Source organism: Microcaecilia unicolor, chromosome 1 (assembly GCF_901765095.1).
Source record: "Microcaecilia unicolor chromosome 1, aMicUni1.1, whole genome shotgun sequence".
Lineage (NCBI taxonomy): Eukaryota > Metazoa > Chordata > Amphibia > Gymnophiona > Siphonopidae > Microcaecilia > Microcaecilia unicolor.
In genome coordinates, this window is record NC_044031.1 from 485139638 (window position 1) to 485156933 (window position 17296).

General features: G+C 40.7%; 1 protein-coding gene across 1 annotated transcript in view; it reads right to left on the reverse strand.

Annotated features, from left to right (window-relative positions):
• PRKDC (protein kinase, DNA-activated, catalytic subunit) overlaps window positions 1–17296 on the reverse strand; it is a 490177-nt gene that overhangs the window by 56118 nt on the left and 416763 nt on the right. The window contains exon 78 of the mRNA XM_030214157.1: window positions 8494–8561. Within this exon, the coding sequence (XP_030070017.1) occupies window positions 8494–8561 (68 nt within the window). The remainder of the gene's footprint in view (window positions 1–8493; window positions 8562–17296) is intronic.

Below are 17296 nucleotides of genomic sequence, written 5' to 3' on the forward strand. Positions count from 1 at the left end.
TAACACCGTTCTTAGGGTTTGACAAGAACACTGACAGCACTGCACTAGGCTGTGATGCAACAGGCTTTTGTACGTTAGAACACAGTAAAAGAATTCTTCTGTTTACTCTTACCCCTTTGTCTGTCAGTGTTAGTGAAATCCTGTAGCCAATCACCAGTCACACTTACAGAGCTATTGGAATTGAAGCGTTAAAAATTGGAATGCATTTGGATTAAATCTCCCTCAGCTCATAATAAATTAGTTTGGAGGACAGCTAATACAAAAATTAAATATGCTTTAAAAATTAAAAAGAAAAGAATACTACTCAAATTTAATTGTGGAAATTCAATGGATGTAAAGTTGTTATTTAAAGTTCTCTCTGATCTTACTGATAACAGGGATGGTACAAATGTGAGTCTGGATAAAACACCCCTCAGTTTCTCAACTAGCTGATCACTTTAGCTCAAAGATTCTATCTATTAGCTTATGTGTTAAAAGAAAGTATTTTGCAATTTAAAACTTTATTATTTTTCTGGCTGCAGTCATTACTGTCTATGGGGATTTTGCCATTAGAGCTGGGGGAAATTGTTATTACCTCAGTTGTGAAGGATTGTAAAGAAGACACTGACTTAGGACCCCTTTTACTAAGCCGCGTGTCTACGCGCACCCAGGCCAAAACGGAGTTACCGCATGACTACCGTGTGGCTCTAGCGGTAATTTCATTTTTGGCACGCATCCAATACGTGCGTCTGTAAAATATTTTTTTATTTTTGGATGTTCGTAACGGATGCGTGCCAAGTGGCATTTGACGCACATAGGTCATTACCGCCCTGATCCTTTACCACTAGGTCTGAGACCCAAAATGGACGCGCGGCAATTTTGATTTTGCTGCACGTCCATTTTCGGCAAAAAAAAAAAAAGAGGCCTTTTTTTTAATAGGAGTGCTGAAAAATGGATTGGTGCGCACCCGAAACCTGCGCCTACGCTACCGCAAGCCATTTTTCAGCACGCCTTTGTAAAAGGACCCCTTAGTAACTATCAACTAGTGGCTTCCATCCCATTTTTTGTCAAGTTCATGGAAGGGTTGGTGGCTATGCAATTATTGGATTATTTGGGTAAGTATGGTATTTTGCATTCCTCACAGTCTGGTTTCAGGTCTTCATTTAGCACAAACTGTAATAAGTTCCCTTTTGGATAATATTCAACAACTTATCTGTTGGTAAAAAGGAATTGGTTTTACAATTCGATCTATCCAATGCCTTTGATTTAGTGGATCATACTATTTTATTAAAAATTATGGATAATATAGGTATTATAGGATCTGTTCTAAAATTGGTTTCAGGGATTTTTGGAGCAGCGCTCTTATAAGGTTAAAATGGGAAATAGTTTTTAGAAAAAGTGGATTAATCCTTGTGGTGTCCCTCAAGGCTCCCCATTATCACCATTACTTTTCAATATTTGCCAACATTCGCTCAACTTTGAATTAGAAACGTTTTTGTAGTTATATCTATGCAGATGATATAACAGTTCTTATTCCCATTCATTCAGTTGTATCATCAGAAATTATGGTAATCGAGGTGGTTATTATTATTGGAAAACTGGATGAGGATTCATAAATTAAAATTGAATACCAATTGTCAATATATTAATCTGAGGTTTTTTTTAACATGCACAAACTTTGTAGTGTACGTAAATACTTTGAACAAGATCAATTTCGCTTAATTGTATAAGCACTGATACTAAGCTTGTCAGATTACTGTAATGTTATTTATCATGTATACAGATGTGCCTCCAAGTTGGAGGCATATCTATATACGTCAATTTGAAGGTAGGCCATAACTGTATTTTGTCTATATGCCTCTGTCCTTAAAGGTGGTTTAGTCATCATTTATTAGCATATAATTTCCTTTCATTCATTAATTTTAAACTTTGAAGATGTAATCATGATATGGAAAGATCTTGAATTTTATTATATCATTATATTTGTATATGTCCTCTTTTCACACTGTTTGTACAAACGTCTGGGTGTTTGTTATAGTACTATTGCATTTATAAGTTTGTATTTTTCAAAACTTATGTGATATGTATTTTTTAATCTCATTTCTATTTTACACTGCCATTTTATTCTTTATTCTTCACTGCCATGTTGTGCTTAGAATATCTCAAATATTCCAAATGTCACATTTTTCTTTTATCTTTTGAAATATTTTGATATTACTTTTCAAATATGTGTGTGATATGTTTTTAGTTGTCTTTGTTTTTAACCTTTTTATTTATAAATGTATAAAATTGTATATATTTTGATTTGTTATATTTTGTTTGATTTTAGACCCCTGAAGAAGGCTGGTTGGCCGAAACACGGACCATGTAGGGTCTTAATAAACCTTTTGGTGCTCTTACTCTTTGTGGTTTCTATCTGGTCTATTTTGGTTTTTCTCCCGCTTTCTTTGTTGTTTGTAAAGTGCTGCCCACAGAGGTGACATTCTGGTTGGCATTGTGATGTTTAATATGATGGTGCTAAACTGGGAAGTGGCATGGTGGGCATTTTTATGACCAAATTTAGTGACTGGAAGATTCATAGTAATGTTAACCAGGGTGTTTTTTTTTTATGCCTTATGATGTTCTTTATAACATATGAGGCATCCCATCCTCCCTGAAGTATTCACAGTTTTTGTGATATTAATGCACTGATATGTAATAAATATGATGTTAATTCAAGATAACTGCAGAGACTGACAGTACTTTTCTGCTGTGGTGCGGCAGACAATTAGAGAGTTATCTGAGTCTGGGGTTTCCTGAAGCAGCCTATAGTGAAACCCTGAGACCTTGCAACTTTATAATATGGATTTAATTCTATCTAATTGCGGACACCTCATTGAGATAAGTGTGTTTTTATTTTTTTCAAACACTTTTTAACTTTATGGAGTTTCACAGTTAAATAGTGTGCTATAGTTCATAAAGGCTGATTACTAGCATTTTGAGATCTTATAATCTTTAAACAGTCTCTTGACAAATATGAGTACACATCACAATTTTGAGTATTTGCACTGAATGATTTATATTTTCAACACTGCAGGTTGTTTTTTTTTAATGTGGTTTAGGCCATTACAGAGGACGAGAGATCAGAGATGACTGAGGTAGTTAATATAGCAACAACTGTGTGAGAACATCCACACAAGCTGAAATAAAAGCCTTCTAGGCCTTTTTGGACACAGAGCTTTTCTGCGTTACTGCTGTTTATGCCCCCACATATGCGGCTGATCATCCTGCCTGTTGATTGAAAGACCAACTGACCCAGTCTGCTCAATTATTCTGGTCTACAATGCTGAAGAGATATTCTAGCTGCCAAATGTAGAAGACTAACCACTTGTAGAACATTATTCCTATTCTATGTCCCCATTGCTTCTCTACCATCCTGGTAGATTTGCACACATGTTTCCATACCAAATCCAACAAACAAGCTGCTTACTTCTATAACCTGCAACAATCCAAACTACCGGTAAGTCTATTGCCCTAATATCTGGCTGCCTATATTTATGTGGCCTTGCTGGATGGTACAGAGCTTTTCCTAGTCTGCATGCATTGACCTGGCTGGTTTCTGCATTGTAGCCTACATGTTTTTCATACTGCTAATCTTGCAGTGTCACTAGTTTGTGTTACTTCTATTAAGCTTGGTTTTCTCCTTGTCTCTCCCTTTTTCTTTATTCTTGAGAGCATGAGTGTGGTGATTTTCAATATCTTAACCTCTTAGCATTGTTCATACCACCATAGATGTCAGTTCTATAGGTGTAAACTCCTTCACTGGTGATTTATTTTGTTTTTTTGCCCAAACCATTTTGCCTACCACTACCTTACATGTTTGAATTCTGTCATGGTGAGCTATGCTATGCATCCACCATCCTTTCAATGAAGCACGTTTCCTCTGAGCCCTCTTCTCTACAACTTCATATCATGATTGTGATCATCTGTCTTTGAATTTTCTTTTATTTTTTCCTCTTCTTGCTCCTCTGGGCTTCCTGCTGAATCAGAACTGGGGCTGGGATTCAGAACCAATTGCCTTCATTTGCAACTACCTGATGAACTTTTGCTCTCTTTATCTTCTTCATCACAGGAACAATCTTTGGCCAAGCACCAAGGCACTTTTGGAACCCTACAGTTAATTAGATACTAGGTGTCACTGCAGTGTAATAATTGGGACTTCTTTCCTAGCCAGCCCATGGAATCGAAGACCTGAAACTAGGAATTTAACCCTGATTCGTCTGACACTGAGACAGCCCTGAATTTCTTATACAATGTAAAATTTCTTCAAGCCTTCCGATCTGACGAAGGGCAACTTTCGAAAGCTAATCAAGAAATGTATTAAGTTATGTCCAATAAAAAAGGTGGTATTTTCTTTTCCATGTTTTATTTTGTTTGATTTCTATTGATAACCTTTAAGAGTGGACTAACACGGCTACCGCACCTCTCCATTCAAGCCTAAAAAAATTTGCATGCTTCTATCTTAGATCCCCTCTCCCTAACTTTCTCCAGTAAATACTTGTAGAGAATCTTAATCTTTTCTTTGCAGGGTCTGTGTTGCAGGCCTTTTATTATTTTATCATATTTGCATAAAAGTACTGTCTCTGAAACTGAGCACAGTGCCTAATATGACTCCATGCAAGGGCAGTATTACCTCCTCTTTTGCTGCTCTCTCTGATAATGGAACTGAGTACACTGTTTGTGTTTCTAGTTGCCTTATTGCATTGATTACCTTCAGGTAATCTGAAATGACTAGCTCTGAATCCTTGAGAGTTTCCAGTCCTTTTTCTACTAATTGACAGATGGCTTGGACCATGCTTCCACTTTTATTTAGGATTCTTTTTGGTGGGTCTACTCTGTTAGAGATTTCTGCAAAATAGGATACTTTTCTCTCAAGGTTCTTAGTAATAAAGATACGTATTAAAAATGATGCTAGTATTATGCGCTATGGTATTCCACTGATCCCTAATCTTCACCAGAGTGGATTTGCTTTAAACATTACTCTGTTTCCTGCCATTCAAAAACTTTCTCATCCATTTTAGAAGTACTTGGCCTACTTCATTATGTCTGCCTTGCCTACCAGTCTTATAAATGTGGCAATGTCCAAAGCCACAGTATTAAATCAAAACAGGCAGCATCTACTGCAGCTCCCTCATCCACCACTTCTGTCAGTCACCTTATTAAAGAATTTGATCATGTTTGACAGTCTTCCCTTTGTGAGGTCAAGAAGTTATCCTAGTTCTGAATATCCCCCTTTCTACCATTATTCTTCTGTTTCTTTCTCACTTGCATCAACTGTAATAAACAGTTTCAGATGCTCGTTCTCTACAATAAATCAAAGTACTATCTGTTGGGAAGCCAGGGACAAAGCAGTAAGAGAATCAGAAAACTACTCAGAAATGGATAAAATAACTAAACAAAATCATAAGAACATAAGAATAGCCATGCTGGGTCAAACCAATGGTCCATCTAGCCCAGTGTCCTATTTCCAACAGTGGCCAGAAGTATAGCTAAAATGTCTGGATATATTTCAGAATTTAGCTCTCCCAGGGCAGAGACTGTGGTACAATCCAGCCAGTGTGAAGGCTGCTCTAGTTATCCAGGGGCCAATGCAGAAAACCACGCGGTAAAGCTGCTAAGTGCACGGCTTCTACCAATAGCTTTTCTCTAAATTGCCTGTGGGATGCAGTATTCAATTAGTATGTAAATTACTGTCACATTAAAATCACAGCAGTAATCTGTGACTCATTAAAAACTGTCACCTTACCTTTCCAAGGTAACAGGCAGTGACTGGATTAAGCACTGACAAGTAGGTTGAAATTTATTTAAAAAAAGAAAAAAATAATAATGGCAACTCCTGACCTAACCCAATCACCCCTTCCCCCTGAATTACTTAAAACAAAAATGTCCCCGGTGTCTAGTACACCCCTGCCCCTCGACTCAACCCCAGCTTCCCCATCATTTACCTAAAACAAATGTCCCTGGTGTCTAGTGTACCTCCAACCCGACACCCCCTACCCTACTGATTTAAAATAAAGCACCCCAGGGCTCCCTGTCTCCCCCTCCCCCATGATGTAACTTAATAAAGGCAGGAGTGATGCCCACTTGCTCATGCCTCAGTGCATCATGGGTTGCAGCAGATGGGGGTCAGTCTGACATATAAGGGATTTTTGTCGCAGAGCCGTCCAACCTTCAAGGCAGGGTACAGAAGGCGGGTCGGGGTGGGGGCGTGCTTACAAGATGGCCAGCTTCACCTCATAATGGAAAAAAGATGGCTGGCTCAGATGAGCATTTCGCCGGCGGCACTTGGGTCCATTTATTTTTAGGTCTAAGTCACAAAAAAGGGCCCCAATTGACCAGATGACCACCGGAGGGAATTGGGGGTCACCTCCCCTTACTCCCCACCAGTGGTCACAAACCCCCTCCCACCCAAAAAAAAAAAATATATATTTTTTTGCCAGCCTAAAATGTCATACCCAGCTCCCTGACAGCAGTATGCAGGTCCCTGGAGCAGTATTTAATGGGTGCAGTGCACTTCAGGCAGTTGGACCCAGGCCCATCCCCCCCACCTGTTACACTTGTGGTGGTTAATGTTGAGCCCTCCAAAAAACCCCAAACCCCACTGTACCCACATGTAGGTGCCCTCCTTCACCCCTTAGTGTAGAGTTGGTGTAGAGTTGTGGGGAGTCGGTTTTGGGGGGGGGGGGGATTTGGGGGGCCCAAGGTAAGGGAGCTATGCACCTGGGAGCTATTTTAAATTTTTTTTGTTTAATTTCTAGAAGTGCCTCCTAGGGTGCCAGGTTGGTGTCCTGGCATGTGAGGGGGGCCAGTGCACTACAAATGCTGGCTCCTCCCACGATCAAATGCCTTGCACTTTGCCGGGTTTCAGATGGCTGGGCCCGGTTTCCATTATGGCTGAAAACCGAAGCCGGCCATCTCTAAACTAGGCGATCTCAACATTTGACCTAAATGTTGAGATTTAGCCGGCCCCAACCATATTTCAAAAATACGGTTGGCTCCGCCCCTTTGTGGAGCTGGCCCCGAAGATGGCCGGCGCCGTTCAATTATGCCCCTCTATGTGGTTTACAGTGTTTAGTACATGTGCTTGTGTACATCTGCCTGAAGTGCAAGAGTGCATGTGTGTTTTTCTACGTCTCTGATGGGGCAGAGCTTTCTTTTGAAAATTTAGTGGAAGAAAGTCTACAGGTAAAAATGTATCTGTCATATTAAATGATGGGAGGTTTTCAGGCTAGGGAATTTACTCAGATAACTTAAGTTACAACAGCAAATTCCTTTCATAACGGTCCTAATACTGCCTCTGTTCTGCCTATATGCTTTCAGAAACACCAAAGAAAGTTACATATTTCCTTTTGCTCTTTTCATATGTGACATTTTTCTTACACTTAAAACTTTGTAAATTTATATGTCAGACACATCACTTACAATTATCACTCTTTGAGGCAGTCCATCCTTGGCATCCATGAAGGCAATGGAGGCTAAAATGACTTACTCAATTCTTTGGTTATCAGCCAATTCTACTAATCAACAGGTCAATCATTACTACTACTACTATTTAGCATTTCTATAGCGCTACAAGGCATATGCAGCGCTGCACAAACATAGAAGAAAGACAGTCCCTGCTCAAAGAGCTTACAATCTAATAGATTCAAAGCATGTGCTTGCAGAGTCACTATGCTCACTCACAATCTGCTACATATACGTAAACTACTTTGGTTGTACTCACAGAAAGGTGGTATATCAAATCTAAAAACAGAACTAGGAATTGCAGATTTCCATATGCATTTCTAGAGAGGTGAAAAGTGTGTGGGGGTGGGGGTGGGGAGAGGAATGGGGGATGCAAGTTTAGAACTTGCGCTACCAGAAAATGTGGTAAACGCAGTTAGCTTAGCAGGGTTTTAAAAAGGTTTGGATAACTTCCTAAAAGAAAAGGTCATAAGCCATTATTAAGACAGACTTGGGGAAAATCCACTGCTTATTTCTAGGATAAGAAGCATGTTTTGGGAGCTTGCCAGGTACTTGTAACCTGGATTGGCCACTGTTGGGAACAGGATGTTGGGTTTGATGGACCTTCAGTCTATTCCAGTATGGCAACGCTTATGTTCTTATGACAGGGAAAATATGAATGTGACTCAGGGGTGGGGGGAAGGGGAGAATAATAGAAGATTGGGATTCATGGTAGGGACCCACAAGTTTATATTTGTCTAGGGCCCAATACGGTGTCAATCTAGACCCAGCTACTGGCTCATTTTACACAGACCATATTTTGAAGTCACTGAGATCTCAACTGGTGACTTAAGTGTTCTTTAAAATTTACTACAAGCTCTCCTGTTCACTATCATGTTGGCATCTATGTCAACAATATATTCCAAAAATATACAGCATTAATGTAGTTTCCTGGAAAACCCCCATAAAACATATGTCTCAAAAGCACACACAACACTGCAAATTTAAGACTGAAAGAATTTCAGAACGTACACGTTCATTGAATCCACTGATTTTCACATGGTATTCTGGCAAAGGTTTACTTCTTCCATTGTATTGGCCTAAAGAAGAAATATAAAATAAATGTTAATTGATCATCTTTATCTTTTACAAGACACATTTTTCTTGTTGAGGTATATATTCACAGCAGTTTTCTTAGGTTTTAACTTCTCGGTCTTATCTCCTCTTGTAAAATTTGAATTTCTTTATGAAATGTCTCCCACTATTTATTTAAAGACTGTTTACCTTTCAATAGAGTACATTATAATGCAACCCACAATGTCACTGAGCTTTTAACTCTAACATTACTATAAAAAAAAATCTATGTGCCTTATTTTCTGATTTCATATGACACCCTGAAGACCAACAAAATGTGAAAATGGATAAGGACCAACACCACCACAAAAAAAAAGAAAAGAAAAGAAATGGATAAGGATTTGCAAACTTGTTAGCTAGTGGGAACATAACTACAAAAAGTGAGAGCATCTTGGACTGCAGGGACTGATGCAGAAAGCTGCACAGATTTTATCGCAAAGTTAATGAGAAAATATAATGTGGCTATACAATAATCAATGAGCCCAGACTACCAAAAATGGAAAAATTCCCTTATTTGGCAAACTGACTGCGATTGGTCAGTGCATCCCAGGATGTACCAAATGGGGTCATGCACCACCAATTTCCAAGATGGTGGCACCTGAGGCAGAAGTGAGTGATCATCATGCCTGACTTTTTCAGGTAGGCATCAACAAGGTGGGTCAGGGAACCTGGGGGAGAGGTCTAGGTGAGGGGTGCACTAAACACCTGGGAAATATTTTTGTTAGTTGGGAGAAGGGGAGATGGTTGGGAGTAGGCAGCTGCACTACACACCAGGGCAATATTTTTCTAAATAACTCATGGGGGAAAGTGGGGTTGGGGCTATTGAACTTCAGGGTGCCAATGCCTTTGGGGCCAATGAAGAAGCATCAGGGGTCAGGAGGTGGCTTATTAGCTTTTTTTGCTGTGATGCAGAGGGCGAGCTAACTTTCCTATGCCGTTTCAGACCTGGTGGTAATTTTCTCACATTATGCCTGCTTAAAATCCTCTCTGCTTCGAGGTGGAATAGCTAATAGTCTGCTTAACATTTATTTTAATGTGAACTGCACCGATGGCTACCACATGACCTAACTCCTGCACCAGACCTATTGCTACATCATTGCCCAGCTAATGCATGCACTTACTTTTCGTTAACTATATGCTGCAGCCCATGATTACTTCTACATTAGGCCCTCAGTGGGTAATTAGTACAACAGCCAGTAGGGAGAAAGCAGAAAAGTAGGAGGAACATTGAGGAGTGTGCAAGACTGGAAATGGAGTGTGACAAAGGTGATTGTTAATAGTTTATAGAGAGGGTACTGCCAAATTCTGGATGTTGTTAAAAACAAATACCAAGAGCTCAAACACACAATGGAAATTTGCAGGAAACAATAGAAGCCATGAAGAGAGAGATAGATGTAACAAGAGACTAGCGGTAGAATTCTGAAGTAGTTGACAAAGATGCAGTGAGGTGTCCAGAAAAAGGATACTGTAAAATTCCAGGTGAGACAAAAATGAAAAGTATGAGACAGGTAAATATAAAGGACAGGCAAATTCAGTTGATCATGTTAATAGCAAAATCAGGATTCCCCATTAACTATGCATGTAGTCTCCTTGGCTTCATATCCTTAATACAATTTTAATTTTCTGGGTACAAAAATTAGACAAAGTCCATGCTTGTATTTTTAACTCCCCAAACTCAGACAGCATGACAAAATTGTTTAAATCATATTCAGCTAAAAAAAAAAAAAGGAATTCATGAAAATCTCCTCCAATTTAGTTCTCTGCCATAGTTTAGAGGTAACTCAATCACTTTGCAGAACAAGTGAGCAGAATGATGTGGTATCTGTATTAGTCCACTTTTAAAGGTAATAAATAGAAATAAAACAGAGAAAACAAAATAAGATGATACCTTTTTTATTGGACTAACATAATACATTTTTTGCTCAGCTTTTGAAGGTAGTAACCCTTCTTCAGATCAGAAATAAACAAATGCTAATAACAGTATATATAAGTGAAACACCAAAGCATTCCAATGACAGTCTCGCAGGAAGAGGACGGGGTGGGTAAGGTGGGAAACATGGGGAGCTGGATGGATGAGATGCATTTCTTCCTGTCTTTCATCCATCCAGCTCCCATGTTTCCCACCTTACCCACCCCACCCTCTTCCTGCGGGACTGTGTTTCACTTATATATACTGTTATTTATCAACATTTGTTTATTTCTGAAGAACGGTTACCTTCGAAAGCTAATCAAAAAGGTATTGTTAGTCCAATAAAAAGATGATATCTTATTTTCTTTTCTATATTTTGGTTTATTTCTATTTAGAACAAGTGAGGAAAGAATGTATGGATCATGGCATTCCATCTAAGCACTCTACTTGTGTGTGTGTGTGTGTGTGTGTGTGTGTGTGTATGAATGCACTTGTGTTTTGTGTGTCAGTGCATGTATGTTTGTATGTATGTATGTCTGTGCATGGGCATGTTAGTAAGTGTATGTATATTTATTTACACCTGTGTTGGTTCTCCAGCAGTTTGAAAAGGAAAGGATTTTTCTAAAATGATGATGAATCCCAATCATTGAAGAATAGAAATAGTTAGATGGGCATGCTTTAGAGCTTCCAGCAATAAGCCAGCTGTCTAAGTAAGGAAAGACAAATGCTCCTCTCTTTTTGAAAAAAAGCTGCTACCACTGCCAGGCATTTGGTGAACATGCTGGGTACAGACGAAAGTCCAAATGTCAGGGACCTTGTACTGGAAATGTTGGTTGTCAAAAGTAAAGCAAAGGTACCTCTAGTGGCTGCAATGTACTGGGATATGAGTATAAACGTCCTTGAGATCCAAAGTTGCCAACTAAGCTTGGAGGAAGAAGTTGTAGTATTGACTGTAAGGAGTGCATTTGAAATTTCTCTTTTTTGAGAAAGAGATTCAAGTCCCCGAGATCGAGAATAGGACGGAAGCCGTCTGACTTTCTAGGTAGTAGAAAATATCAGGAGTAAAAACCTTGTGGAACATTGGAGAATGAGAGCAGTTTTTTTGCTTGAATTTGAAGAAGAAAGTATCTCTTGAGCGAGGATGGTGGATTGGTGAGAGGAGCGATGGGCAATGGCCTGAGGAGGAGGAGAAATTAAATTCAGACAGTAGCCTTAAGAGATAATTTGTAATACCCAGTTGTCTGTGGTGATGTTGCTCCATTCTTGGTAGAAAAACTGAAGGCAGCCACCTAGTGGTAAGGGTCAAAAACTTGGGGCCTGCTTGGTAGAAGTGGAAGAAGCAGCAGGTTGGGATCTCCTCTCACATGGCCTCTAGCCCACTTACTACAATTTCTTACATACAGCTTTGTTTTATTCCGGCGCACAGGGCACATCAAGCTTCCATTTAGACACACCTTTGATGAGAAGTTAACTTTTTTATTCATTATCCTTTTTCTACTTTCAGTCCTGGTCAGATCTCCTGTCTAATATTATACACTCTCAGCACCACAAACTTCAGGATCGACCTCCCATCTGTTTTCTGAGTACATTTTATTTCCTCCACACTACAATTTAAAATATAATACTGACAGACCTTTATAATGCGCTGCTTCTGCTCTTTAATCTAGATGGTTCAATAGATTATTTTTAGTAGTTTGGATATACATCTAGGCACCTAAATTATAATTTCATACATATTGTTTACTAGATACTACAAGTGGATATAACTATTGAACACAATAGGTATTTCTTTATATTTTTTAATAAAAATTTGTTGTATATTCCTTAAAAGATTTTATTTAATTTAAGCAGTACAATTGTTCTATGGTGAAATTATACAAAGATTTGATTATTGTACATTAATAATTCTTTTGAGAGACAATACTAGTTTAACAAGTTATCAATGTATACCCTTCATTTTACTTATGTTAATTAATATTACTGTGTCAAAATTTGTTTTAACATTTTCATTTGTATTGAGTCTTGTTCACCCTTCAATAAACAGCTATTTTTATCTGGAGCATCATCCACTTTTTGAGTCATCTTGGCTGTCTCGTCACACTCTAGCATGGAAAGGCAGATGGTTGAGGTTGCTTAGGCTGTTGTTGTCAGTAGTAGAGCTGGTACCTGCATTTATAAGAAGAATGGGAAGGAAACAGTGACAAATATGGTCATCTGTAAAAGGAATATGGGTACTTCTTGTATGAAGATTGATCATCAGCAGGGTTTGAGAGCTCTTTAAAAGTTGATCACATGTCTTTAACCTGGGTGATAGCATCTTTAACTTTGGGGTATCTGCCAGTTGGTCATGGAAAACATCCTGAAGACCTGAAGCACGTAATCATGCAATGCACCTAACTGCAACAGAGACGGCAGCAATGTGTTATCATACAGATCATAGGTGTTTCTAATAAGATGAAACATTATCAGGCTTACTTTTGAAAGAGAAGGGCGCCCATCTTTCGACACAAATCGGGAGATGGGCGTCCTTCTCCCAGGGTTGCCCAAATCAGCATAATCGAAAGCCGATTTTGGGCGTCCTCAACTGCTTTCCATCGCGGGGACGACCAAAGTTCACAGGGGCGTGTTGAAAGCATAGCGAAGGCGGGACTGAGGCATGCTTAACACATGGTTGTCCTCGGCCGATAATGGAAAAAAGAAGGGCGTCCCTGACGAACACTTGGCCGACTTTACTTGGTCCATTTTTTCTTGCGACCATCCTCAAAAAGGTGCCCGAACTGACCAGATGACCACTGGAGGGAATCGGGGATGACCTCCCCTTACTCCCCTCATGGCCACTAACCCCCTCCCATCCTAAAAAAAAAAAAAAAAAACTTTAAAAATATTTTTTGCCAGCCTCAAATGTCATACCTAGCTCCCTGACAGCAGTATGCATGTCCCTGGAGGTTTTAGTGGGTGAAGTGCACTTCAGGCAGGCGGACCCAGGCCCAACCCTACCCTCACCTGTTACACTTGTGGTGGTAAATGTGAGCCCTTCAAAACCCACCACAAACCCACTGTACCCACATGTAGGTACCCCCCTTCATCCCTTAGGGCTATGGTAGTGTTGTACAGTTGTGGGTGGGGGTTTTGGGGGGGGGGGGGACTCAGCACACAAGGTAAGGGAGCTATGCACCAGGAAGCAATTTCTGAAGTCACTGCAGTGCCCCCTAGGGTGCCCGGTTGGTGTCCTGGCATGTCAGGGAGATCAGTGCACTACGAATGCTGGCTCCTCTCATGACCAAATGGCTTGGATTTGGTCGTTCCTGAGATGGGCGTCCTCGGTTTCTATTATCGCTGAAAACCGGGGACACCCATCTCTAAGGTCGACCTAAATGTTGAGATTTGGGCATCCCTGACTGTATTATCGAAACGAAAGATGGCCACCCATCTTGTTTCGATAATACGGGTTTTTCCGCCCCTTCGCCAGGACGTCCTGCAAGGACGTCCTCATGAAAACTTGGGCGCCCTGTTCGATTATGCCCCTCCACATCTTCCAGTGTATGTATAAAAGAGGAGGCTACTTGATCAGGTAATGGTGAGGAAAGTGATTCCAGAACAGAAAGAACTTTTGAGTGTTGGTAATGGAGAATTTGAAGTTGGTGGGCTGCTATTCGGGAAGCCAAAATTGCTGCAGAGAAAGTAGTTCACATCTTCCTGAGCAGTATCTGCACTGAGGTATAAGGGTCGCGGTTCTGATAATTAGATGATACAGGAGTTATTTCCTGAGGATCTAGATAAGAAACTTGGTCAGGTTCTACCTCTGAAGATAGCACCTCAATAGCGGGTGATTCAGGAGCACTTCAGTGATGGAGAAGAGCTCCTAGGTCTCATGGATGGAACAGGAGAAGGTATAAGTGGTGCTGGAAAAGGTGGGAAGATCACCACTGAAGGAGACTGGATAGTATACTGGTGAGACGGAGGTTGTTGTAAAACCTTTTGGAACAATCGCAGGAGAAGAGAAGCTGCGCCTTGTGTAGCCTGAGGAGTTGAGGAGCACTCAGAAGGCTGTGGAGCTGGCACTGAATTACAAGGTGATATCTGCAGGTCAACAGGAGACAAACGTTTAGATTTACTGGTTTTCTTACATTTTTTTTTTTACTGCCGGCTGAGGAGCAGGGTCAGACTGCACTGTCCATTGTAAAACTTTTTGGAATAATCGCAGGAGAAGAGAAGCTGCGCCTTGTGTAGCCTGAAGAGTTGAGGAGCACTGCGAATGCTGCGGAGCTGGCACTGAAGTATAAGGTGATATCTGCGGGTCAACAGGAGACAAACGTTTAGATTTACTGGTTTTCTTAAGTTTTTTTAACTGCCAACTGAGGAGCAGGGTCAGACTGCACTGTCCACGGCAACAGTCTCGTTGCCTCTTAGAGGAAGACTGCTTTTTTGATTGATGTGGTGAATGAGCAGCACCCGGCGAACTTTCTCGGGGGTGACCAACAGAAGTATTTGCACCAGACATACACTTCTTAGAAAGAGGTAGTTTTGGTGCAGTCGCAGCGTCCAATGAAGTCGGCAGGGTTTATAATTGAAAGTAAAGATGAGCTGGAACTACTCACCAGTACCTCTACTAGGCCCTATGGGAACTTGCAGTTTCCATTTTTTTTTTTTAATTTGAATGTCTGAAGAGACGCTTTCCTTTTCCATGCGGAGTGAACATCCGCCACACAGTGCAGAAAAAGAAGAACTGACAGGCTGCTGACATTGGCTAGGTGTGAAGGCACCCAACAGATCTGATTGCTTGAATTTTTATATTATCAAGCTAGAGGAGCACATCTGAATAAGCAGCTCATGGAGACTGCAGCCACGTGTATCTACATTATCCTGAGTCACAGAGAAACTTAATTTATACAGCACAAGTCCCACCACCTCCCTTTCTGTAACAGATGCCTTCCAGTGTTCTACCCCAACAGCATTCCTAGTTACCCTGGAAACAGGGTAGGTTCACTCAAGGACTCTAGGGGGGGTGGTTATCTCCAACCTGCAGATACGAGTTTTTAAAGAAGTTATATAAAAGGGCTTTAAAACTGGGGGGGGGGGGGGGGGGGGGGGGGGGGGGGGGGGGGGGGGGGGGGGGGGGGGGGGGGGGGTAAAATAACTTTCATAACTTTTAACAGAATGAGATCATGAAGACACACATCAAAGTTTCAAAAACAGGCCACTTTCAAACATGGCCTGGCATATCACTTTCTGCTCTCCTGCTCTGACGTGCCTCCAGAACTTACTTGTGCCAATAGCACTGCAGAGAGACAGTTTCAAGCCAGCACAGGACCTTTCTTGTGCCATGTCCCGCCTCCTCTGATGCTACTTCCAGTTTCTGGGGGAAGGACAAGGCACAGGGAAGATGCTGGGCCAGTAGGAAGCAGACTCTTTAGTTCTACCAGCAGAAGATTGAAGCAACATGGGGGCGGGACAGAGAGATAGATGCTGGACTGTGGAAGTAGGGGAAAGGAAAGGGAGGGGGTGGGAGGAAGAGATGCTGGGAAGGTGGGGGGGGGGGGGGGGGGAGAGAGAGACTGGTGCCTTTGGAGGGGGAAGGAGATAAGGACATAAGAGTTATGATGGACAGGACAAGAACAGGGAGATGCTCAGCATGGTGGGATGGATAAGGGCAGGGACATGGGCGATGCTGGGCAGAATGGATAAGGAGGCAGAGAAAAGATGGATGGTGGATATATAGAGAGAAGAAATGCCAAATGGACAGAGACCCTAGCAAGAAAAGACAGAAGAAAGGAAAGCGGAGACCAGAGACTAAAACCAAATAATAAGAAAAATAAAATAAAATGACCAGACAAAAGAGGTAGAAAATGTTTAAAATGTTCTATTTATAGAGTAGAATATGTCAGCTTTTGGCATGTACATCTGCTAGAACTGGTTTTAGACAGGCTGGGGCGTGCGATAAAAACCTCCAGCATAGGTAAATCTCCAGCTTTGGGATGGGCCACCCCTGAAGTCTCTGAACTTTGGACCAGGAGTTTCAGAGAAATAATTCCCCCCCCCCCACCCCACCAAAAAGGCCAATGCTTCTGTGAAGTTGTTTCAGAAGCATACAGACATCGATTCACTGTAACACAGCACTTAGGAAACTGCATCATTCAAACTGCCCTCCATCTCTCCAGGTCACAGATACACAAATAGCAAATACATATACACACACACACCCATCCACTAAACAGACGCATACACAGACATACAAAAAAACAAAACAAAACATTAGTGATAGCACCTGATTAGTTTTCTTCATGGCTGTTATGCAGATGATTACTAATAACTGAACCATGTAGTTTGCCATAGGTTGCCATGGGACAGAAACAATTTGTAGTTTAACTGTAAAATCCATCCTTTCAAATCTGTTGCGAGTAACAAACTAATGGTCTGATATTATCACACTTTGTTTCATTTTATATTCTTTCCAAACTGCCCCACACTTCCCTTCAACACAGACAATACACAAAGATGTACACAGCGGGGATGGAAAAAAATTTCATCAGACATATCCTGCATCCTTTCCCTACTCAAGTTCTTTCACAGCATTATTAACAAAAATAATAAAAATCATAGACCTATCACTGAATCCTAGTCACCTGAATGCCACCAGAATGGTAAAGGGTCAACACTTTTTGCTCCTTTCAGAGAAAAATACATCATCCTTACTTAAAAACAAAAACAAAACATGTTTCCTAATCTCTTTTCAGTTAAATTTTTAAATACCTTTGTAGTTTAAGGAAAGAAAAACAAGCCTTTGTTCTTTTT